General features: G+C 43.3%; 1 protein-coding gene across 3 annotated transcripts in view; it reads left to right on the forward strand.

Annotated features, from left to right (window-relative positions):
- ccar1 (cell division cycle and apoptosis regulator 1) overlaps positions 1–23,315 on the forward strand; it is a 125,633-nt gene that overhangs the window by 75,645 nt on the left and 26,673 nt on the right. For all 3 annotated transcript variants that reach the window (XM_041209769.1, XM_041209771.1, XM_041209770.1), the window contains exons 13-17: positions 8,814–8,980; positions 9,795–10,005; positions 10,971–11,054; positions 20,110–20,295; positions 22,114–22,305. In XM_041209769.1, the coding sequence (XP_041065703.1) occupies positions 8,814–8,980; positions 9,795–10,005; positions 10,971–11,054; positions 20,110–20,295; positions 22,114–22,305 (840 nt within the window). The remainder of the gene's footprint in view (positions 1–8,813; positions 8,981–9,794; positions 10,006–10,970; positions 11,055–20,109; positions 20,296–22,113; positions 22,306–23,315) is intronic.

Consider the following 23,315-nt stretch of genomic DNA (forward strand, 5'->3'; position numbering starts at 1 on the left):
AGCTAGAGATTAGCGTGATCTTGGTTCTGGACTGGAGATAATGCAGGTTGAATAGTTTCAGTTCTGTTGAAGGGTCATGAGGACTCGAAACGTCAACTTTGTTCTTCTCCGTTGATGCTGCCAGACCTGCTGAGTTTTTCCAGGTATTTCTGTTTTTGTTTTGAATAGTTTTCCGCTTGTTCTATTGAGTAGCTTCATGGAGATGGGGGTGGGGTGTTGCAGCGAGGAAGATGGAAAAGAGCGGTACTTGCGGTACTCCACTCGTCACAGCCTGAAAATGGTCTTTTGTCCCTGCTCTCTGTTTCTGTTTGTGAACCAATCCTCAATCTATGCCAAGATATTACCCACAATCCCATGTACTCTAATTTTGCTTATTAATGTTCTGTGTGGGAAAACACCACTTCCACTGGTTCCCCATTATCTATCCCACTGGTAACATCCTCAAGAAACTACAGCAGGTTTGTCAAACGTGATTTCCCATTGATCAATCCATGTTGACAGTGTCCAATCCTACCATTATTTTCCATGTCAGGTCCCAGAGTGAAACCTTGCCTGATAGACCCTAACTTTTTATATTTTAGAAACTGTGCTGGAAAGTTACTGAGCAAAATCACAGGAGTCTGTTGATGAACTTTTAACACAGAATAAAATATTTATTAAACAAGAAAAATGAACTATATTACACCAGACTAAAGGGTTGGAAAGGTCTCAATACAAACACAGGAAAATGATTCAAATATTCACTGTTCCTTAAAGCAGCGAGATTTGGGAACAGATAGGTTAAAACAGCGAGACTCAAGTAGGAGTAAGGGTAAAATAAAAGCAAGGATCCATATTCTATTTCGTTAAGATTTGTCTGGGGATCTCAGTCCTGTGATTTGCACATCCTGCGCTATGTGGGAAATCCTAGACACTCCTGGTGGCCTGGATAACCATGTGTGCAGGAGGTGCCTCTGACTAGAGCACATCGAGCTCCAGGTTTTGGAGCTGCAGCTGTGGGCACTATGGTGCATTCATGAGGCTGAGAGGTTCGTGGATAGCATGTTTCAGTATGTGGTCACCCCGCAGCTAAAGAAAGCGCAATTAGAGAAGGAATGGGTGACCGTCAGACAAAAGAAGGGGACCAGGCAGGTAGTGAGGGAATCTCCCAACTATATCTCGCTCACCCACCATTTTTCAGCGTGTCCAACCAGAACCAAGGCCATGGCATTGTGGGTGGTCTAGCTGCTCAGGGGGTGGGAGGAAGAAGTGAGAAATAGCAATATTGGTAGGGGATTCATCAGTGAGGGGTGCAGACAGGCGCTTCTGCAACCATAGACATGACTCCAAGATGGTATGTTGCCTCCCGGGCGTCAGGGCCAAGGATATCACAGAAGGCTGCAGGGCATTCTGAAGGGGAGAGCGAACAGCCAGAGGTCATGGTCATGCTGGGGGCCAATGACATAGGAAGAAAGAGAAATGAGGTTCTCCAAGCAGACTTCAGGGAGTTAGGTAGGAAATTGAAAAGCAGGACTTCAAAAGTAGTAATCTCCGGATTACTCCCAGTGCCACGCAGTAGTGAGTATAGGAACAGAAGGATAGAGCAGATGAATGCGTCGCTGGAGAGATGGTGCAGGAGGGAGGGCTTTAGATTCCTGGGGCATTTGGACAGTGTCTGGGGGAGGTGGGACCTGTACAAGTTGGGCAGGTTACATCTGAACAGGAACGGGACCAACATCCTCGCGGGGAGGTTTGCCAATGCTGTTCAGGTGGATTTAAATTAAATTGGCAGAGGGTTAGGATCCTGAAAATTAGTTCAGAGGGGAGAGAAGCTGAAATAGAATTAGAAGTTAAAATGTGTGGGTGAGTGAGTCTGGAAGGCAGAGGAAACATAGCTAAGAAAAGAAGTGAGTTTAGCAAGATTAAATGGAATATATTTTAATGCAAGGAGCCTGAGGAATAAGACAGACGAGCTGAGGGCATAGGCACGTGGGAGTGTGATAACATAGCTATGACCGAGACTTGGTTAAAAGGGCAGGATTGGCAGCTCAACATTCCTAGTTATAGGGCATTCAGACAAGATAACGAGGGGGCTAGAAGAGGATGGGGGGAATTGCAATATTGATCAAGGAATCAATTGTTGTAGTGAGGAGGGATGATGTTTTGGAAGTTTCACCAAATTAGGCCATATGTATAGAAGTCAAAAATACAAAAGGGGCAAACAGGCTGTTGGGTGTGTACTATAGGCCCCCAAACAGTCAGGGAGAGATAGAGGATCAAATATGTAATCAAATTCCAGAGAAGTATAAGAATAATAAGGCAGTAATATTAGGGGATTTTAACTACCCAAATGTTTACTGGGATAGAAACAAAAACAAAAATAGCTGGAAAAACTCAGCAGGTCTGACAGCATCTGCGGAGAGGAACACAGTTAACGTTTCAAGTCTGGATGACTCTTCATCAGAAGAGTTAACTCGGATAGTTTCAGTGTGCAAGGTAGGGAAGGAGTAAAATTCTTCAGTTGCATCCAGGAGAACTTTTTTTAGCCAGTATGTAGAAAGCCCAACAAAGGAGGGGGCAGTTCTGGACTTAATATTCGGAAATGAGCCCAGGCAGGTGGAAGGTGCATTAGTAGGGGAGTATTTTGGAGGAAGTGACCATAACTCAGATTTATGATAGTTATGGAAAGGTTGGGCCAGTAATAAAAGTTCTAAACTGGGGAAGGGCTCATTTTACTACAATGAGATACGATTTGGCCCAAGTGGGCTGGGAGCAGCTACTAGCAGGTAAAACTGTGTCAGAACAGCGGGAAGCATTCAAGGAGGAAATTGAGAGTGTACAGGGCAAATATGTTCCTGTAAAGTCAAAGTGGGGGACCAAGTCCGGAGAATCCTGGATGTCAAGGGACATAAAGGTTAGGATTAAGGAAAAAAGAGAAGCTTATGGTAGATACCTAGGGCTCAGTGCGTCAGGGTTCCTATAGGAGTTTTAAAAAGTGCAGGGAGGAACTTAAAAAGGAAATTAGGAAAGTTAAGAGAGTGCACGAGAAAGTATTGATGGGTAGAAAAAAGGAAAACCCAAAGAGTTTTTAAAAAATATATAAAGAACAAGAGAATAACTAGGGAAAATGTAGGTCCAGTTAGGGACCATAGAGGTAATGTGTGTGTGGAAGACATGGGTACTGTCCTCAATGAATACTTTATGCCGGTCTTCACAATAGAAAAGGATGACATGGGTATAGAGATCAGGGTGGAGGACTGAAATATTAGAGGAAATTAACAGAGAGAAGAGGTACTGACAGGTTTAGCAGCCTTAAAAGTGGATACATCCGAAGGCCTGGATGAGATGCATCCCAGGCTGTTGAGGGAGGCAAGGGAAGAGATATCAGGGGCCCTGGCAGTAATTTTCAAATCCTCTTTGGCCACTGATGAGGTGGCAGAGGACTGGAGGACTGCTAACGTCCCATTATTAAAAAGGGAGGAAGGGATAAATCAGGAAATTACAGGCCAGTCTGTCTAACCTTGGTGGTGGGGAAGTTACTAGAAAGAATTCTGAAGGACAGAATACATCTGCACCTGGAGAGACAGATTAATCAGGGATAGTCAGCATGGATTTGTTAAGGAAAGGTTGAGTTTGACAAATTTGATCGAATTTTTTGAGGTAACCAGGAGTGTTGATGAGGGTAATGCATTTGATGTGGTCTACATGGACTATAGCAAGGGTTTTGATAAGGTCCCTCATGGCAGACTGGTCAAGAAAGTAAGAGCCCATGGAATCTAAGGCAAAGTGGCAGGTTGGATCCAACATTGGCTGAGAGGCAGGAAGTAGAGGGTGATGGTAGAAAGATATTTCTGTGACTGGAAGCCTGTTTCCAGTGGGGTTCCCAGGTGGTTAGGAAGGCATGTGCGATACTTGCCTTTATTCACCAAGGCATAGAACACACAAGCAGGGAGGTTTTGCTGGAACGTATAAAACGCTGGTCAGGCCACAAGTGGAGTACTGTGCAGTTCTGGTGGTCACATTATAGGAAGGATGTAATTGCACTGCAGAGGGGATTTACCAGGATGCTACCTGGGCTGGAGGGTCTGAGCTATGAGGAAAGATGGATAGGCTGGGGTTGTTTTCCTTGGAGCAGCAAAGGTTGAGAGGGGACCTGATATTGGTGTATAAGATTGAGGGGCATAGAAAGGGTAAACCCTTTCTCCACTAGTGGAGTGGTCAATAATCAGGGGCCATAGATTTAAGTTAAGAGGTAGAAGGCTAAGAGGGGAGTAGAGAAATGTTTTTACCAAGAGGGTGGTGGGAGCCTGGAACTCACTGCCTAAAAAGGCGGTTGAGTCAGAAACTCTCGTAACATTCAAGAAGTATTTGGTTGTTCACCTGTGTTGCCATAACCTCCAGGGCTATGGGCCAACCGTTGGAAAATGGGATTAGTATAGTCAGATCTTTGTTAACCGGGTGGACACCATGGGCCAAATGGCCTACTTCTGTGCTGTAAGCGTCTGAGTCTTTCAACTAGCTATATCTTTACAAACACAAACAAATTCGGAAAGATAAAACAATTTACCATATCTATCATATATTATAATATTCAGGAAAGTATATGGTACATATGAACCAACTGGTGTACTGTGGACTGACACACCACCCTCCAATGTAAATGACAGATGTGACCAATGCACTCATTTACTTATTACATCGTGAGCCAATTGGTCTCTCAGAAACACTCTTTCTCAACGAGGGATTCCAATCTCCACATTTGAAGATTTTGCCTTGGGACTCTCCAAACATTGCTCCCACTCAGATGGCTTCAACAAGGATCCACCTCCAGGGTTTCAATCTCACCTGAGATTCCTTTCCCCTGGATCTCCATGTAGATTCAAGCTTCACCTTCCAAGCACACTTTCAGACCTTTGGCCGTGCCAAGCAGAACACCACTGCTCCAAAATTTCAGAGTATGGAGTCACCAACCTTTGGCTGCATCCTTGGATCTTCAGGGCTTCTCTCAAGTTGCTTGCTATTGCTCCTATTTTCTATGTTTCCCCTGGAAGCTTTCCAACCACTGCTTTCTGGAGGCTTAGAAGGAGCTGCCATGCAAAATCTGCATAAAGTTGAATTTCCCCATTGACTCCCTCCACCAGACCAAAATAAATAGGGTTCCAGACTATTAACAAAGGGCTTTCAAAAATCAAGGGTGTTGTCTGATTTTGGAATCACCCAGCAAGAAAGCAATGGGGCCCAAGTTTGAGCTGGGGTGCCCACAATCTTGAGGTGCTTAGGGAGAGTTAGCGGGTCGCCTAACAGGATGCTCGTGGAAGGATCCCAAGAAATGTCATACACTCGGAGAATCCAAGGGACCCCCGCCCTGAGCATTGTGGTACACTTTGCTTTGGTCCCAAAAGAAGTGAAGGAACCTTCAAGATCCTGTAAACTATCGAGTAACCCTTAGGTGGAAATAAGAGTAGATTCGGGAGTGTTGCATTGAGATTTTAAAGTAGATGAAATTCAAAATCCCAGTTCTTTACTAAAGGAATGAAACCACAAAATTCCATGTTTTAAACACGAGAATTTTTACTATATAAGGTTCAGCAGAGCAAACACTAAATGCTTCCTATCCAAACTCTTACCATCCAGAACTAACATAAGTTAAACATGAATTAACAGGCAAATTGTGGGCGACTATAAACAACAAAATTGCACATTAAAGGACTGATCAACTAAGACAGATCTTATTTGGCTCAGCAGTCCACTCAGATCTTAGTGCTTACAGTGAATCAGAAAGTCCTTCAAACTGTTTTCCTCAGGCGGACAAGCTCGTCTGATCCCCAGCTGACAGCAGTGCACAATCAACCCGAATTCCACAGGTCTGGTCTTCACAAGTGGTACATGTCTGCAGAACCTGCTCAAATTGGTCTGGATGACGTAGATCCACCACTGTTAACTTCAAATAACTGTTTATTCTCAGCTTCAGGATCTAGCCACTTGTTGAGTCTTTAGCTTGTCTGCCCTTCATCAATGGGCTCAACAGTTGCTATTGCACAGCTTGGACTGATCTGTGTCCTTTTATATCTTACAGCAAGGTTCAATTCCGATTTCCCAGCCTGAGCTTGCTCCTGATTTCCTTAGAAACTGGGAAGTTCAGTTTCATTTCTGTCTTCACCTTTTCTGCTTTCCTTTCAGTTTCACTTTGAGTTCAACCTCTGTTTTCAGGTAGGGCCTGCCTCAAACATACAAATGACATTTAAAAATATATATTCCCTCATACAGTTAATAACTAGGAGTTCGAATTTCTTTTTAAAAGTCAATGGCCCTCCCTTGAGATCATAACATTATATTACTCAGTGTTTGTCTGTCTGGACTAATTTGATTGATTAGTTAAAGGGCCTGTTGATAGGTGGTGCCTGGCACACATGTAAACACATGGGGCATGCTGAGGGCTTGAGTGCATGGCATGCGTGCGGATGCCAAGAGTTGATGGTGGGTCGGTTGTTGGTGGAGAACAAAAACAGAAAGTAAGGAGAGCCCAGCAACAAAGCTACCCTAGCTGGAGAGAGTGTTTCCCTGAAGGATGGGAGGGATGTTGAGGGCAAAAAACAGCATGGGGAAGGGATGGAAGGAATGGGATGAGGATGGCATGAGAGGGATGGGATAGCATAGGAAGCATGGAATGGCATGGATGCAGATAACATGTGGATGTGGATGAGATGTTAGAATTGATTGTGTGGCAAAATAGCATGACAATTATTTTATACAACTTTATTATTCAAAAGCTATTCATTGTGCTAACAGTTAAGATTCATGAAATTTTGATGAATAAGTTTTAGAAAAGTTCAGTGAATTAATATAGTTACTTCTATATGCGAAGAAGATCACAGAATTTTAACGGCACAGATGGAGGCTATGCAGCCCATTGTGTCTTCATCAACTATCCAAATAAGCATTATGACCTAGTGCCATTGCCCTGCTTTTCCCCATACCCCTGCACTTTGTTTCTATTCAACTAATCATCTAATTGCCTCTTGATTGCCTTGATTGAACCTGCCTCCACCGCACTTCCAAGCAGTACATTCCAAACCCAAACTACTCGTTGTGTGAAAAAGTTTTTTCTCAGGTCACGTTTGCTCCTTTTGCAAATCAATTTAAATCTGCCCTCTCGTTCTTGATCCTTTTACGAGCGGGAACAGTTTCTCCCTATCTACTCTGTCTAGCCGCCTCACGATTTTGAACATCATTATCAAATCTCCTCTTAGTCTTTTCTCCAAGGAGAACAGTCCCAACCCCTCCAATCTATCTTTGTAACTTAAGTTTCTCATCCCTGGAACCATTCTTGTAAACCTGTTCCGCATTGTTCATATTCTCCCGATAATGTAGCGCCCAGAACTGTGCACAATACTCCAGCTGAGGTCTAATAAGTGTCATGTAAATTCAGCATAACCTTCTTGCTCTTGTACTCTATGCTGCTATTAATAAAGCCCAGGATACTAATGCTTTATTAATTGCTCTCTCCACCTGTCCTGCACCTTCAATAATAATCTATGCACAAATGCACCCAAGTCTTTCTGCTCCAGCACCCCCTTCAAAATTGCACCCCTTATTTTATATTGTCTATCTGTATTGTTCTTACCAAAATACATCCTCACACTTCTCTGCATTGAACTTCATCTGCCATATCTGTCCACTACACCAACTTGTCTATGTCCTTTTGAAGTTCTACACTGTCCCCCTACAGTTGACAGTGCTTTCAAATTTTGTATCATCCGCAAACTTTGAAATTGTCCCCTGCACACCAAGATCTAGATCATTAATATATATCAGGAAAAGCAAGGGTCCCAATACTGACCCTTGGGGAGCTCAACTACAAACCTTCCTCCAGCCCGAAAAATATCCATTGGCCATTACTCTCTGCTTCCTATCCCTCAGCCAATTTTGTATCCACGTTGCTATTGTCCCTTTCTCACAAGTCTGTTGTGTTGGCACTGTATCAAATGCCTTTTGAAAGTCTGTTTATACCACATCAACAGCATTGCTCTCATTGGCCTTTTCTATTATCTTTTCAAAAAACTCCAAGTTAGTTAAACTTGATTTCTCCTTCAAAAATCTATGCTGGCTCTTCCTTCTCAACCCATATTTTTCCATGTGACTACTAATTCTATCCCAAATAATTGTGTCTAGAATCTTACCCTGCATTGAAGTTAAACTGACTGGCCTGTAATTGCAGGGCTTATCCCTACAATGATGCACATGATGTGTTTTCTGCAGTTTCCTCGCAGTCTAACTCCAATGGGCTTACCACCGCACAAACTTGGACACAAGCAAAGAGCAGTTATAATATAGCTGCAACATTTGAATCCTAAACAGGGAATCATGGAACAGAATTGGTAGTTAGAAGCTATTTTCTTTGATGATAGATATTAAAATTATAACAAGCAGATTTCAAGGAAGTAAAGTGTTTCTTCCATGAGCCATCAGAGCTGCCATTTCAACTCGGAAGAAAACCATTCCCCCCAATTAGACTTCCACATTCTATGATGATAAACAAGTCACGAAGCCAGACTCTTGACAAAATTTGTATTTATTTTATTTCTGTGCCAGTTTTCATACTTAAGCAGTTTTATGTAGCTTTTTCCAGAATGTGAAGTTTTGACTTTGTTAAAGCCTTTGTTGAAAGAATAACTAAAAATTCTGTATTTAAAAAAATACTGTTGCAATAAAAATAATAATTTAACAGCAAATGTTTTGTGGGTCTCTGCTGGTTATAAATATTAGGCAGTATCAAGTTGAATTGTAACAGTTGCATTTTGGTCAATGTAAATTGTTTTTGTCTTATTTTGCAGTTCTTGGTAGGAATGAAGGGCAAAGATGAAGCTATGGCCATTGGAGGACACTGGTCTCCCTCACTGGATGGACCTAATCCTGAAACCGACCCTTCAGTATTGATTAGGACTGCTATCCGCTGTTGTAAGGCCCTGACAAGCATTGACTTAAGTGGTTGCACCCAGTGGTAAGTAATGATCCAGCAACAGGGTAGAGCCTTTCTGTAAACATTGAGCTTCTGTTTTCTGTTAAATATATATGATTGGAGCCTTAACTATCTGAGCTATTATTTTCTTGCCTAGCAGCCAGCCACATTCCAGGTAAAATACATGGCGTTGTCCTGCTAGTCCTACACTTATGGCACCTGTTATGTGGCAATACATGCCTCATATAGTGTGAGATGTCATTATTTGATAAGAATGACATTGGAGAGGCACTTAAGTACTTTATATGTAAATCATTGTTTTGAATATGTATTTAATAGACATGTTTAAACACTGTAAATCTATGTTAACATTTCATGTCAATGTGTTGCTGTATGCCTTGAAGAAAAGTCGTGCGTGGAGAGGATTTCGCCACTGGGAGGAATAATTAGGATGTTCAATTGATAATAGAATTGTTTTCCATCTTTTTTATATAAATAAATTCTAAGTGATGCCATGCAAACTCTTCTGAATTATATAGCCAGTGTCATTTAACTGCAAGACATTTAAGCAGTACTTACATATAGAATTAAAAAATACATAGTTTTTTGCCCTTCATTGCAAGTATCTATTCAGATAAACTTATTTTGCAGTCTCCAGGAAGAGTAGGGCTCCCATTATTATAATAGAACATTGTGAATTATTTATTCACCTGACTGAATGCCTGCAGTTGCAGTTAAGTGACATTGAGCCGTGTGTATGACAGATTTCTCTAGCTTGATGTCCTGCGAGTCATTTAGGGTCTATGTGATGTCTGATAGAATTTTCCTTTCCAATACACTTCTTCCCTTGCAACAGGTACCGTTTTGCAGAGATCCGTTACCATCGCCCCGAGGAGCACCACAAGGGGCGGACGGTTCCAGCCCATGTGGAGACCGTGGTTATATTTCTGCCGGATGTTTGGCATTGCCTTCCCACCCGCTCAGAGTGGGAAGCGCTCTCCCGTGGATACAAGCAGCAGCTGGTTGAGAAGCTCCAAGCTGAACACAAGGAGGCTGATGGAGAACAGGCACTGAACGCTAATCCTTTTCCATTTCCGCTTCTCACAGGCACAGGGACACAACCACAAAAAAAAGCGCACCACATACACTCAGATCAAGTAACGTGCTCTTTTTATGAGCATTGCATACATTTGAGAAGACATATATGCAAAGCTACAGTAACTGGTAATACAGCTCCCAGCTTACAGCCGCAGCAGGCTTCCTTTCAAGATTCTTAATCGGTTTCATCTTTTGAAATTTTCTCAAAAAACATGAAAATTAATACATTTGAAACTTAATTTTCTTTTCTCAATTCGTAAATACTTACACTAAGAATTGGCTCCTTCATACCCAAAGAGAAAACCAAATTGCTGCTGGAAGCTTGTCACCAGTTGTTGAGTTGGGCAGGTGTTGTTAGCTGTTTACAGAAATTTCTACTACTTTCCAAATTTTCCATATCCCCTTTCTCTTGCTTTCTTTTAACTCTAGTATGTTACTTTTACCTACACTATCATTGGATATACACAAACCCTTTCAAAGTATTTGATTTGCAGGTCAGTTGGTTGAGCCACAGTTTCGTGCAGTGTGGGGTGTGTGGAGCAGACACTTTTTGATAGAGTATATGTCTGGGGGGCTTGTACTTAATGAGAGGGGATAAGAACACACACTGTGTGGCCGCCAGGGACCTACAGTGTCTGTGCAGCCCTCGAGTCCTTTTGTTTGATGTCATTGATCACCTTTTTGTGTTCCACAGATCTGGCTTTGATTGGCTGATGAGTGGCATGTGATCAGTTAAAGAGAGTGTGTGTGTGTTTATGTAGCAGTGAACTGTTCTATTCAGTAACATTGAGGAGGAGTCATTCTGAGGGGCAGTTGTGACCTTTGCTTCTTGCACGGATCAGCAACTCTTGTTTCAAAAAAATGAGTGAATACGTTCTCCAGATGTTCTCCAAATATTGCTGATTATTCCTGTTAACTTTTTTTATTTGAACAGGAAGAGGAGGAGAAGGATGATGGGGAGAGTAAAGAAATCTCTACTCCTACGCACTGGTCAAAGCTAGATCCAAAGACAATGAAAGTAAGTAACTACTTAGACCATAAGCCATTGGAACAGAAGTAGGCCATTCAGCCCATCGAGTCTGCTCTGCCATTCAATGAGGTCATGACTGATCTGATAATCCTCAACTCCACTTTCCTTGTTTTTCCCCATAATCCTTGATTCTCTTACTGATTAAAAATCTCTCTATTTCAGCCTTGAATATCCACCCAGCCTCTGTAGCCCTCTGCGGTAAAGAATTTCATAGATTCACTACCCTTTGAGAGAAGAGATTCCTCCTTGTCTCTGTTTTAAATGGGTGACCCCCTTACTTTGAGATTATGCCCTCTGATCTTAGACTGTCCCACAAGAGGAAACAACCTCTCAGCATCTACCCTGTCAAGCCCCCTTAAGAATCTTATATGTTTCAATGTGGTCACCTCTCATTCTTCTAAACTCCAGTGAGTACAGGCTCAACCTACTCAACCTCTCCTCATAAGAAAATCCCTCCATACCTGGGGTCAACCTAGTGAACCTTCTTTTGGGCTGCCTCCAATGCCAGTATACCTTTCCTTAGGTACGGGGACCAAAACTACTCATGGTTTCTAGGTGTGGTCTAACTTGTGCCTTGTATAGTTTTAGCAAGACTTCCTTAATTTTTATACTCTATTGCCTTTGAAATAGAGGCCAACATTCCATTTGTCTTCCCTATTAGCTTTTTGTGATTACTGCAGTCTTTCTCCATTTAAGTAATATTCAGCTCCTCTATTCTTCCTGCCAAAGTGCATAAACTCACATTTTCCCACATTATATTCCATCTGCCAAGTTTTTGCCCACTCACTTAACCTGTCTACATCCCTCTGTAAACTCACCATCCTCACCACTTGCCTTCCCACCTATTTTTGTGTCATCTGCAAATTTGGCGACAGTACATTCACTTCCCTCATCTAAATCATTCATATATGTTGTACGTAATTGTGGCCCCAGCACTGATCTTTGTGGCACTCCACTAGTTACAGGTTGCCATCCTGAAACTGCCCCCCTTATCCCAACTCTCTGTCTTCTATTAGTTAGCCGATCCTCTATCCATACTAATGTATTACCCCCAAAACTATGGTCTCTTATCTTATTAAGTAGCCTTATCAAACACCTTTTGGAAATCCAAATATGTTACATCTACTGGCTCCCCTTCATCTATCCTGCTTGTTACCTCCTCAAAGAATTCTAATAAATTGTTAGGCATGAAGCCATGCTGACTCTGCTTGATTATATTATGTATTTCTAAATGCTCTGCTTTTACATCCTTTATAATAGACTCTAACATGTTCCCAGTGACAGATGTTAAGCTAACTGGCCTATAGTTACCTGTTTTTTTTGTCTCCTTCCTTTTTTGAATAAGGGTGTTACATTGGCAGTTTTCCAATCCTCTGGGACTTTTCCAGAATCTAAGGATTCTTGGAAGATTACTACCAGTGCATCCACTATCTCTGTAGCTTCTTCCTTTACTATCCTAGGATGCAACCCATCAGGTCCAGGGGACTTATTGGTCGTTAGCCCCATTAGTTTCTCTAGTACTTTATCTCTAGTGATAATTATTGTATTTATCCACCCCCCCCCCCCCCCCCCCCCCCCCCCCCCGGTCAGGGGGCCTTACAGACCACTCCCACCAGTGTCATCTTCCTCGTGTTATTTCTTACCTTTGCCCATCTGGATTCCACATCTTCTGATCCAAGATCGTTCTTGCTGTCGTACTTATTCCACCTCGTACTAACAAAGCTACCCAATCACCCTTTCCTTCCTGCCTGTCCTTTCATAAAGTCACATACTCCTGAATATTTAGTTCCAACTTTGATCTCCTTGTAACGATGCCTCCATAATGGCTATAAGATCATACCCATTAACCTCTATTTGTGCCGTTAATTTGTTTATTTTGTTTCGAATACTATGTGCATTTAAGTAATCAGCGATTAATTTTGCTTTTTTACCATTTTTTTCCCCCTTTGACCTGATTTGCTGCTGTTTTTTAGTGTTTGTACACCCTGTCCCTTCCTGGCACATACTGAGTATCATTACCTGAATAGCTGCCCTGCAAGGCTGCCATATCCTTTTGCCTTGTAAGCCTATGTATCCCTCTCCAGAACTCTCCCCCAACTCTATTTAGTTTAAAGCCCTCTCTCCAGCCCAAGTTATTTGATTCATCTGGTCCTAGCACCGGAACAGATCCCTTCTACGCCAGTACTGGTGCCAGTGCCCCGTGAACTGAAACCCATTCATAGAAATAGAAAATAGGAGCAGGAGTAGGCCATTCGGCCTTTCGAGCCTGCTCCACCATTTACTATGGTCTTGGCTGATCATCCAACTCAATAGCCTGCTCCCGCTTTCTCCCCATACCCTTTGATCCCTTTCGCCCCAAGAGCTATATCCAACTCCTTGAAAACATACAATGTTTTGGCCTGAGCTACTTTCTGTGGTAGCGAATTTCACAGGCCCACCACTCTCTGGGTGAAGAAATTTCTTCTCATCTCAATCCTAAATGGTCTACCCCATATCCTCAGACTGTGACCCCTGGTTCTGGACTCCACACCCCCCCCCACACCATTGGGAACATCCTTCCTGCATTTACCCTGTCTCGCTCTGTTAGAATTTTATAGGTTTTCGATATCCCCCCTCATTCTTCTGAACTCCTGCGAATATAATCCTAACTGACTCAATCTCTTCTCATACGTCAGTCCCATCATCCCAGGAATCAGTCGGGTAAACCTTCGCTGCACACCCTCTATGGCAAGTACATCCTTCCTCAGATAAGGGGACCAAAACTGCACACAATATTCCAGGTGTGGTCTCACCAAGGCCCTGTATAATTGCAGCAAGACATCCCTGCTCCTGTACTCGAATCCTCTGGCTATGAAGGCCAACATATCATTTTGCCTTCTTTACCGCCTATTGCACCTGCATGCTTACCTTCAGCAACTAATGTACAAGGACACCCAGGTCTCGTTGCACATTCCCCTCTCAATTTATAACCATTCAGATAATCTACCTTCCTGTTTTTGTTACCAAAGTGGATAACCTCACATTGATCCACATTATACATGCATTTGCCCACTGGCTCTCCCTCTTTAATTCTACTCGTTACATCCTCGAAAAATTCCAGTAGATTTGTGAAGCATGATTTCCCTTTCATAAATTCATGCTGACTCTGTCTATTCTGCCACTGTTTTCCAAGTGCTCAGCTATTAAATCTTTTATAATAGAATTTTCCCCACTACAGACCTCAGGCTGACTGGGCTATAATTCCCTGTTTTCTCCCTACCTCCCTTTTTAAATAGTGAGGTTACATTAGCTTCCCTCCAATCTGTAGGAACTGTTCCAGAATCTATAGAATCTTGGAAGATGACCACCAATGCATCTACTATTTCTAGGGCCTCTTCCTTAAGTACTCTGGGATGTAGATTATCAGGCCCCGGGTATTTATTGGCCTTCAATCCCATCAATTTCCCCAGCACCATTTCCCTACTAATACTGATTTCTTTAAGTTCCTCCCTCTCACTAAACCCGGGGTTCCTCAACATTTCTGGTACGTTGTTTGTGTTGTCCTTTGTGAAGAAAGAACCAAAGTATGTATTTAGTTGGTCAGCCGTTTCTTTATTCCCCATTATAAATTCCCCTGTTTCTGACCGTAAGGGACCTACGTTTGTTTTCACCAATCTTTTTCTCTTCACATACCTATAGAAACTGTTACAGTCAGGCTTATTCTCGTACTCTATTTTCCCCTTCTTAATCCCTTGGTCCTCCTTTGCTGAATTCTAAACTGCTCCCAATCCTCAGGTCTTTTGTTTTTTCTGGCCAATTTGTATGCCCCTTCCTTACATCTAATACTATCTCAAATTTCCCTTGTAAGCCATGGTTTGGCCACCTTCCCTGTTTTACTTTTGCGCCAGACAGGAATAAACAATTGTTGCAGTTCACCCATGGGCTCTTTGAATGTTTGCCATTGCCTATCCACCGTCATCCCTTTAAGTAACGTTTCCCAATCCATCATAGCCAACTCGTGCCTCATGCCATCGTAGCTTCCTTTATTAAGGTTTTGGACCCTAGTCTCAGAATCAACTACATCACTCTCCATCTTGATGAAGAATTCTATCATATTATGGTCGCTCATCCCCAAGGAGCCTCGCACAACTAGATTGCCAATTATTCCTTTCTTATTACACAATACCCAATCTAGGATGGCCTGTTCCCTAGTTGGTTCCTCAACGTATTGGTCTAGAAAACCATCCCGTATACACTCCAGGAATTCCTCCTCCACGGTAGTGTTACTAATTTGATTTGCCCAATCTGTATGCAGATTAAGGTCACCCATAATTACAGATGTTCCTTTATTGCGTGTGTCTCTAATTTCCTGTTTAATGTCATTCCAACATCACCACTACAGTTTGAGGGTCTATGTACAGCCCCACTAATTTCTTTTTGCCCCTTCATGTTTCTCAGCTCTACCCATACAGATGCCACACTGTCGGGGCTAATATCTTTCCTCGCTATTGCGTTAATTTCCTCTTCAACCAGCAATGCATCTCCATCGCCTTTTCCTTTTTGTCTGCCAATCCTGAATACTGAATACCCCTGGATGTTCAGTTCCCATTCCTGGTCACCCTGCAGCCATGTTTCCATAATCCCAATTATATCATACCTGTTTACATCTAGTTGCGCGGTTAATTCATCCACTTTATTGCGAAGCTTCTTGAGTTCAGGCACAAAGCCTTAAGGCTTGTCTTTTTAACATTACTTGTCCTGTTCCCGCTATTTTTCAGGGGCCCTGTTTGATTCTTGCCCTTGATTTCTCGGACTATCACTTTTCTTATTCCCCTTTCTGTCTTTTGTTCTTGTCCTTGATCCCCTTCCTCTGACTCCTTGCATAGTTCCCATCCCCCTGCCATTTTAGTTTAAACACTCCCCAGCTACTCTAACAAATGTTTCCCCCTAGGACATCAGCCCCGGTCCTGCCCAGGTGTAACCCGTCCAGTTTGTACTGGTTCCACCTCCCCCAGAAGCAGTCCCAATGTCTCAGGAATCTGAAACCCTCCCCCTCACACCATCTCTTCAGCCACGTATTCAACTGATATAAAAACAAAAAAACTGCGGATGCTGGAAATCCAAAACAAAAACAGAATTACCTGGAAAAACTCAGCAGGTCTGGCAGCATCGGCGGAGAAGAAAAGAGTTGACGTTTCGAGTCCTCATGACCCTTTCTGCCACAAAAACACCTATCTATTCCCCTTACAATTGAATCCCCTATATTCCTCCCTCAATAATCTCTGAGCCAAGCATTTAACTTCTTGACTTTATTTACCCAGTGCCAGTTTGCCCATGGCCCAGGTAGTAATCCCGAGATTACTGGCAGAGTACACACTTAATCATTATATTTTCTATGAGGCATCTAAGAAAACTCAGTTTTGGAACAAAAAAAGACTTGCATTCATATAGTGTTTTTCACAACCACTGGACATCTCCACATGCTTAACAGCCAGTTAAGTACTACTTTTGATGTTTGTAACTTTGTAAAAGTAACTGTTGTAATGTAGGAAATGCTGCAGCCAATTTGCATGCAGCAAATGCAGCGAGAACACAACAAAAAATGCACATCACGAACATGCTCACGCGCACTCACCTCATGTGCACGTTTATGCATAAATTCATGTACACACATACATGTATCTACACATAGATGTGCACAGGTCGCCATGCACATATGCTCATTGGATTGGGATTGCAAAATGTGATTCAGGACTTTTGGTGTAAGTCAATTAAAACCCAGGTTCCAGAGATGGTGCAAATGCCTCAACCCACAGTTCCGCCCCAGAAGTAGCATTCTCACCTCTGAGTCAGAAGGTCAAGAGTTCAAGTCACTCTACAGAGACTTTGTGCAAAAATCCAGGGTGAAAATCCAGTGCAGTATTAAGGCCGTGCCTTAAAGGTGCCGTCTTTCAGGTGAGACATTAAACCAAGGCCCCATTTGCCCTCTCAGAGCATAGGAACATAGGAGCAGGAATAGGCCATTCGGTCCCTCGAGCCTGTTCTGCCTTTTTTTATTCTTCAATCGTTCATGGGATGTGGGCTCAATGTCACTGGCTTGACCAGCATTGATTGCCCATCCCCAATTGCCCTTGTTCAGAGGGCATTTAAGAGTCCAACCACATTGCTGTGGGTCTGGAGTCACATGTAGGCCAGACCAGGTAAGGTTGGCAGGTTTCCTTCCCTAAAGGACATTAGTGAACCAGATGGGTTTTTACAACAATCGACAATAGTATTGTGGTCGTCATAAGACTTTTAATTCCAGATCTTTACTGAATTCAAATTTCACCATCTGTGGTCGTGGGATTTGAATCCAGGTCCCCACCTTGGGTCTCTGGAATACTAGCCCAGTGACAATACCACTATGCCTCCTAGATCATGGCTGATCATCTACCTCAACTCCATCTTCCCACATTATCTCCATATCCCTTAACATCATTCATATCTAAAAATCTATCGACCTCGGCTTTGGACATCTTAGACTTAGCCTGCACAACTTTCTGTTGTAGAGAATTCCAAAGATTCACCACCCTCTGATTCAAGAAATTCCTCCTCACCTCTGTCCTAAATGGCCTACCTCTTAGTCTGTGCCTCCTGCTTTTAGACACCCCCATGCAACCAGGGGAAACATCCTTCCTGCATCTACCCTGTCGAGCCCTATAAGAATCCTGTACGCTTCAATGAGGTCACCTCTCATTCTTCTAAATTCTAGAGAATGTAGGCTCATTCTCCTCGATCCTTCCTCATAGGACAATCCTGCCATCCCAGAGATCAGCCTGATGAACCTTTGTTGCACTCCCTCTGTGGCCTGTATATCTCTCCTCAGGTAAGGAGACCAAAACCGCGCACACTACGCCAGGTGTGGTCTCACAAGGTTCCATACAACTGCAGCAAGACATCTTTACTCCTGCACTCAGATCCCCTTGCAATAAAGTTTAACACACCATTTGCCTTCCTAATTGCTTGTTGCACCTCCACGTTTGCTTTCATTGATTTGTGAACAGGATCATCCAGGCCCCTTTGGATATCAACACTTCCCAATATTTCCCTGTTTAAGAAATACTCTGCATTTTTGTTTTTCCCACCAAAGTGGATAAATTCACATTTTTCTACGTTATATTCCATCTGTCATGTTCTTATCCACTCATTTAGTCTGTCTGTCTGCATCCTCCCCCACAACTCACATTGTTTTGTGTCATCCAAAAACTTGGAAGTATTACATTTGGACCCCACATTCAAATCATTGATATATGTTATGAATAGCTGGGGCCCAAGCACTGATCCTTGCGGTACCCCACGAGTCACAGCCTGTCAATGTGAGAATGATCGGTTTATCCCTATTCTCTGTTTGCTGTCAGTGAACCAATTCTCAATTCATGCCAGTATATTTCCCCCAATCCCGTGTGCTCAAATTTTGCTCACCAATCTCTTGTCTGGGGCCTTATTGAAAGCCTTCTGAAAGTCCAAATACACACACCCTTATCTATTCTGCTAATAACATCCTCAAAAAAAAACTCACAACAGTTTTGTCAAACATGATTTCCCTTTCATAAATCCATCTTGACTCTTCCCAATCTCACCATTATTTCTAAGTGATCACATCCTTTATATTTTATATATATTAGGATTATAAAGTATTAGTATCTAGAATTGTCAATATTTTCCCTACTTACTGATGTCAGGCTCACAGGTCTGTAGCTCCTTGTTTTCTCTCTCCTTGTTTTCTTAAATAGTGGAGTTACATTTGCTATGTTCCAATCTATAGGAACCATTCCAGAATCTATAGAATTTTGAAAGATGATTACCAATGTTTTCACTATCTCCACAGTCACCCCTTTCAACACTTTGGGATGTAGATCATCAGGCCCAGGGCATTTATCAACTTTCAGTCCCATTAATTTCTCCAGCACTACTTTTTTACTAATACTAAAAGATTCCATGACACTATTTTGAGGGGAATTATCCTGGGTGGCCTGGCCAATGTTCATGCCTCTGTCAAGACCACAAAATAGATTATCTGGTTGTTATCACATTTCCAATTGTGGGAGCTATGTACGTGCAAATTGGTTGCCTCGTCTCCTACATGACAAAAACTAGTACAATTCAAAAAATACTTGAATGGCTACAAGATCTTTTGGGATGGTTTGAGGTCATGGAAGGCATTGAAGAAATATGAATCTTTTATTTTGGCACGACACACAGCCCCAGCCATCACATGTTTGACCTGTGGGTAGATCAGTGTCCAAGTTGAAGTGCTGAGGTGACATGTTTTGCATAAAAGCAAATGCTTGCAGCAAGTGAGACCCAAATGCAGGCTCCAGATTCATTTTGCTTTGTGCTGAGTTAGCTTATCTCTAAGGGTTATTCCCACTCTCAGGAAATACCTGTTGTGGATATCAAGTGAGGACAGCAAGAGGCTGGGTTATAATGGTTGCGTCATTTGCCGACACCTGAATTTTGAATTCAGCAATGGGTAGCATCCACACTTGATTTACCTTTTTGAGCCTTATAAAACAACTTTTCATTCACAGTACAGGGAATAATACGCAAGCTCTGTCTGCAAAAGACTGTTTAATCTATTCAAGTCCAATTTGTGCAGTGATTTGCTTGTAAATAGTCTATCAAACTTCAGCTTAAAAATGTTCTCTTCTCCCCCCCTCCGCCCCCAGCTGCTATCTCCAATGAGCAGCAAGGAGCTGACCCATTGAGTGTAATATTGATCCAAATGATAGATTTTTTTTTTGTTTTTCCCTTCACTCTCCAATGCCCACGTCTCCAAAGCTGACTCCTTTCCCTGGCTGTGCAAACTTTTCGTTAGCACTCCTGAACTAGAGTAGCGAGAGAGAGAGGGATGAAAAAAAATTGGTCAGCGTACCCTCCTGAAAATATCTTGTGACCGCAGCTGGAGCTGTACTGGTGAGAAGCATGCTGGATGAGAGTTTGGAGGGTGCCAGCACCCATGGAAGCCCAACATAAACTATGTCCTTCAAGAACGCCAATTAAAGCAAAATTCCTCCTTTATCAGGTTAACGATCTTCGAAAAGAATTGGAAAGTCGGAATCAAAGCTCAAAGGGGTTGAAATCCCAGCTGATAGCCCGGCTAACCAAACAGCTGAAAACTGAGGCAGAGAAAGAAGAGCAGAAGGAATCGGAGAAATCAGAACGGGAGGATGATGAAGAGGAGGATAAAAGATCTGAAGATGACAAAGAGGTAAGATTGGCAAAGTTGACCCTGACATTATGCTTTTAGCTACTTATGTACGGAGAGAAACACACACTGGGCATTGTGTGCCAAATGGTGCTGGGACACTGGGAGTTGTGCGCCAAATGGTGCCGGGACAGAGTTGTGCGCCAAATGGTGCCGGGACACTGGGAGTTGTGCGCCAAATGGTGCCAGGACACTGGGAGTTGTGCGCCAAATGGTGCCAGGACACTGGGAGTTGTGCGCCAAACGGTGCTGGGACACTGTGGGAGTTAGAAACATAGAAACTAGGAGCATGAGTAGGCCATTCAGCCCTTCAAGCCTGCTCCAACATTCAGTATGATCATCGCTGATCCTCTATCTCAACCCCATACTCCTGCTTTGTCTCCATACCCCTTGATGCCCCTAATATCCAAAAAAATTATCAATTTATTTCTTGAATATACTTAGTGACCTGGCCTCTACAGCCTTCTGTGGTAGAGATTTCCACTGGTTGACCATCCTCTGAGTGAATTTTTCCTCATCTCAGTCCTAAACTGGCCTATCCCGTATCCTGAGACTGTGACCCATGGTTCTGGACTCCCCAATCAGCGGAAACATCCTCCCTGCCTCTAGTCGGTCTAGCCCTGTTAGGATCTTATATGTTTCAATCAGATCCCCCCCGCCCCCCTCATTCTTCTAAACTCTAGTGAATACGGGCCATTCGAACCAATCTCTCCTCGTACGACAATCTAGGCCATTGTGGCAGTTGTGTGCCAAATGGTGTTGGGACACTGCAGGAGTTGGGTGCCGAGTGGTGCCAGGGCACTGAGGGTTGTGTGCCGTGTGGTGCCGGGGCACTGGGGGTTGTGTGCCGTGTGGTGCCGGGGCACTGGGGGTTGTGTGCCGAGTGGTGCCAGGGCACTGGGGGCTGTGTGCCGAGTGGTGCCGGGGCACTGGGGGCTGTGTGCCAAGTGGTGCTGGGGCGCTGGGGGTTGTGTGCCGAGTGGTGCTGGGGCACTGGGGGTTGAAGGCTGTCTCCTGCTGGTTTTTCCTTCCATCCATCAGCTGGTAGCTCTGCTAAGTGTCATCAGTTTCCTTCTAGGTTCTCGAGAGTACCACAGGCCTCTGCATGTGCTTTTGCAAAGTTTTCAAACCAACTGCCGTCTGGAAGTGATTGCTATGTTTCTGTTGAGAATTATGGAAGCCTTTTGTTAGAAACCTTATTTCCAAAACTGACAAAACAAGATGGCAGCTGGAATGATGATGAAAAAGGGCTTTGAATAGTTTTAGGTGAGAATGTTAAGCAGTGACCTGCTGCAGTTCACGCAGGGATGCAACAAGGAAAATATTGAGAGATTATGTCCTTCAGTCAGTGGGACCATAATTCGAGGACTTACTTGAAAATAATCACAGGAGGTCAGAAAAAAATGGCTGCATGGGGTAGGTTGAATGTAGAATTCTCTTCCACTATGCATTGAAGCTTGTTCAAAAAGAAATAACTGGATGCTTAAAAAAGAGGTATGTGGAAGGTGAGCAGGCAGGTGAGATTAAACTGGATTAGATATTAAACAGTATGGGAAGTGAGGATGTAATTAGAACGGGTGAGATATCAAGTAGTATGGGGGTGAGGGTGTGATCTTAAACGGTACCGAGAGTGAAGAGGAGAGTGGCGTTTGCTTTGGTCGTGCGTGGATGAAAATACTGGCATAAACTTGATGGCTGGATGGCTTGTTTCTGTGCATGAACATTTTGTGCTGCAGTAGTCTTCAAACTGAACACTTCTGTTTATTCTGTTCTTTCGAATTTTCTGGCATTATTTTTGGAATGTAAATTTTGTCATTTCAGGAGGAGGAGAGAAAACGTCAGGAAGAAGTGGAGCGGCAGCGGCGTGAAAGACGCTATGTCCTACCTGATGAGTCCTCTATCATCGTTCACCCTAACTGGACTGCCAAAGGCGGAAAGTTTGACTGTAGCGTCATGTCTCTTAGTGTGCTTCTAGATTATCGATTAGAAGATAATAAAGAGCATTCCTTTGAAGTAAGTGCTTGTGTTTTCAAAAAAATTCTGCTGTCTCCTGAGTGCACAGATTTGTTGGGGGTTCTCCATCTTCTCTCCTGAAGACCTGCTTTGGCATCCCTCTCATTTCCTCTTAGCCCAAGCTCACCTCTCCCCACCCCATCACCTCCCCCACCAATCCATGTTTACTGAGTGCCAGTAACCACTGGGATCATCTTGAAGAAGCCATTATTTGAGTGAATATCTGCAGGCTCTCCCAAATATAGTGAAGCCAATACTGGTCCTCACCCAGTGTTCGCATGTGGAATTTCCAATAGGAATCTACAGATAGTAATCAGGATTTGAACTTGGGCTTTTGTTTAATTCATTCACAGGTTGTGGGCATCTCTGGTAAGGCCAGCATTTATTGGCCATTCCCAACAGCCCTCGAGAAGGTCATGGTGAGCTGCCTTCTTGAACTGCTGCAGTCCATGTGGTGTAGGTAATCCCACAGTGCCTAGGTAAAGATTTCCAAGACCCAGCAACAGTGAAGTGGTGATATAGTTCTAACTCAGGGTGATATTTGGCTTGGAGGGGATCTTGCAAGTGGTGGCGTTGCCATGCACCTGCTGCCCTTGTCCTTGTAGGTGGCAGCGGTTGTGGGTTTGGAAGGTGCTGTTGAAGGAATGTTGGTGAGTTGCTGCAGTGCATTTTGTAGATGGTACATACTACTGCCACTATGCGTCGGTGGTGGAAGGAGTGAATGTTTAAGGTGGGTTTGGTGCCGATCAAGTGGGCTGCTTTGCCCTCAATTGTGTTAAATTTCTTGAGTGTTGGAGCTGCACTTATCCAGGCAAGTAGACAATATTCTATTACAGTACTGATTTGTGCCTTGTAGAAGTTGGACTAGTTTTGGAGAGTCAGGAAGTGAGTTACCTGCCGCTGAATTCCAGCCACTGACCTCTTGCAACCGCAGCATTTGTGTGGCTGGTCCAGTTTCTGGTCAGTGGAGAATCCGTGGGGTGTTGATGGTAGGGCATTCTGTGATGGTA

The sequence above is a fragment of the Carcharodon carcharias genome, chromosome 17 (genome assembly GCF_017639515.1).
Source record: "Carcharodon carcharias isolate sCarCar2 chromosome 17, sCarCar2.pri, whole genome shotgun sequence".
NCBI classification, from domain to species: Eukaryota; Metazoa; Chordata; class Chondrichthyes; order Lamniformes; family Lamnidae; genus Carcharodon; species Carcharodon carcharias.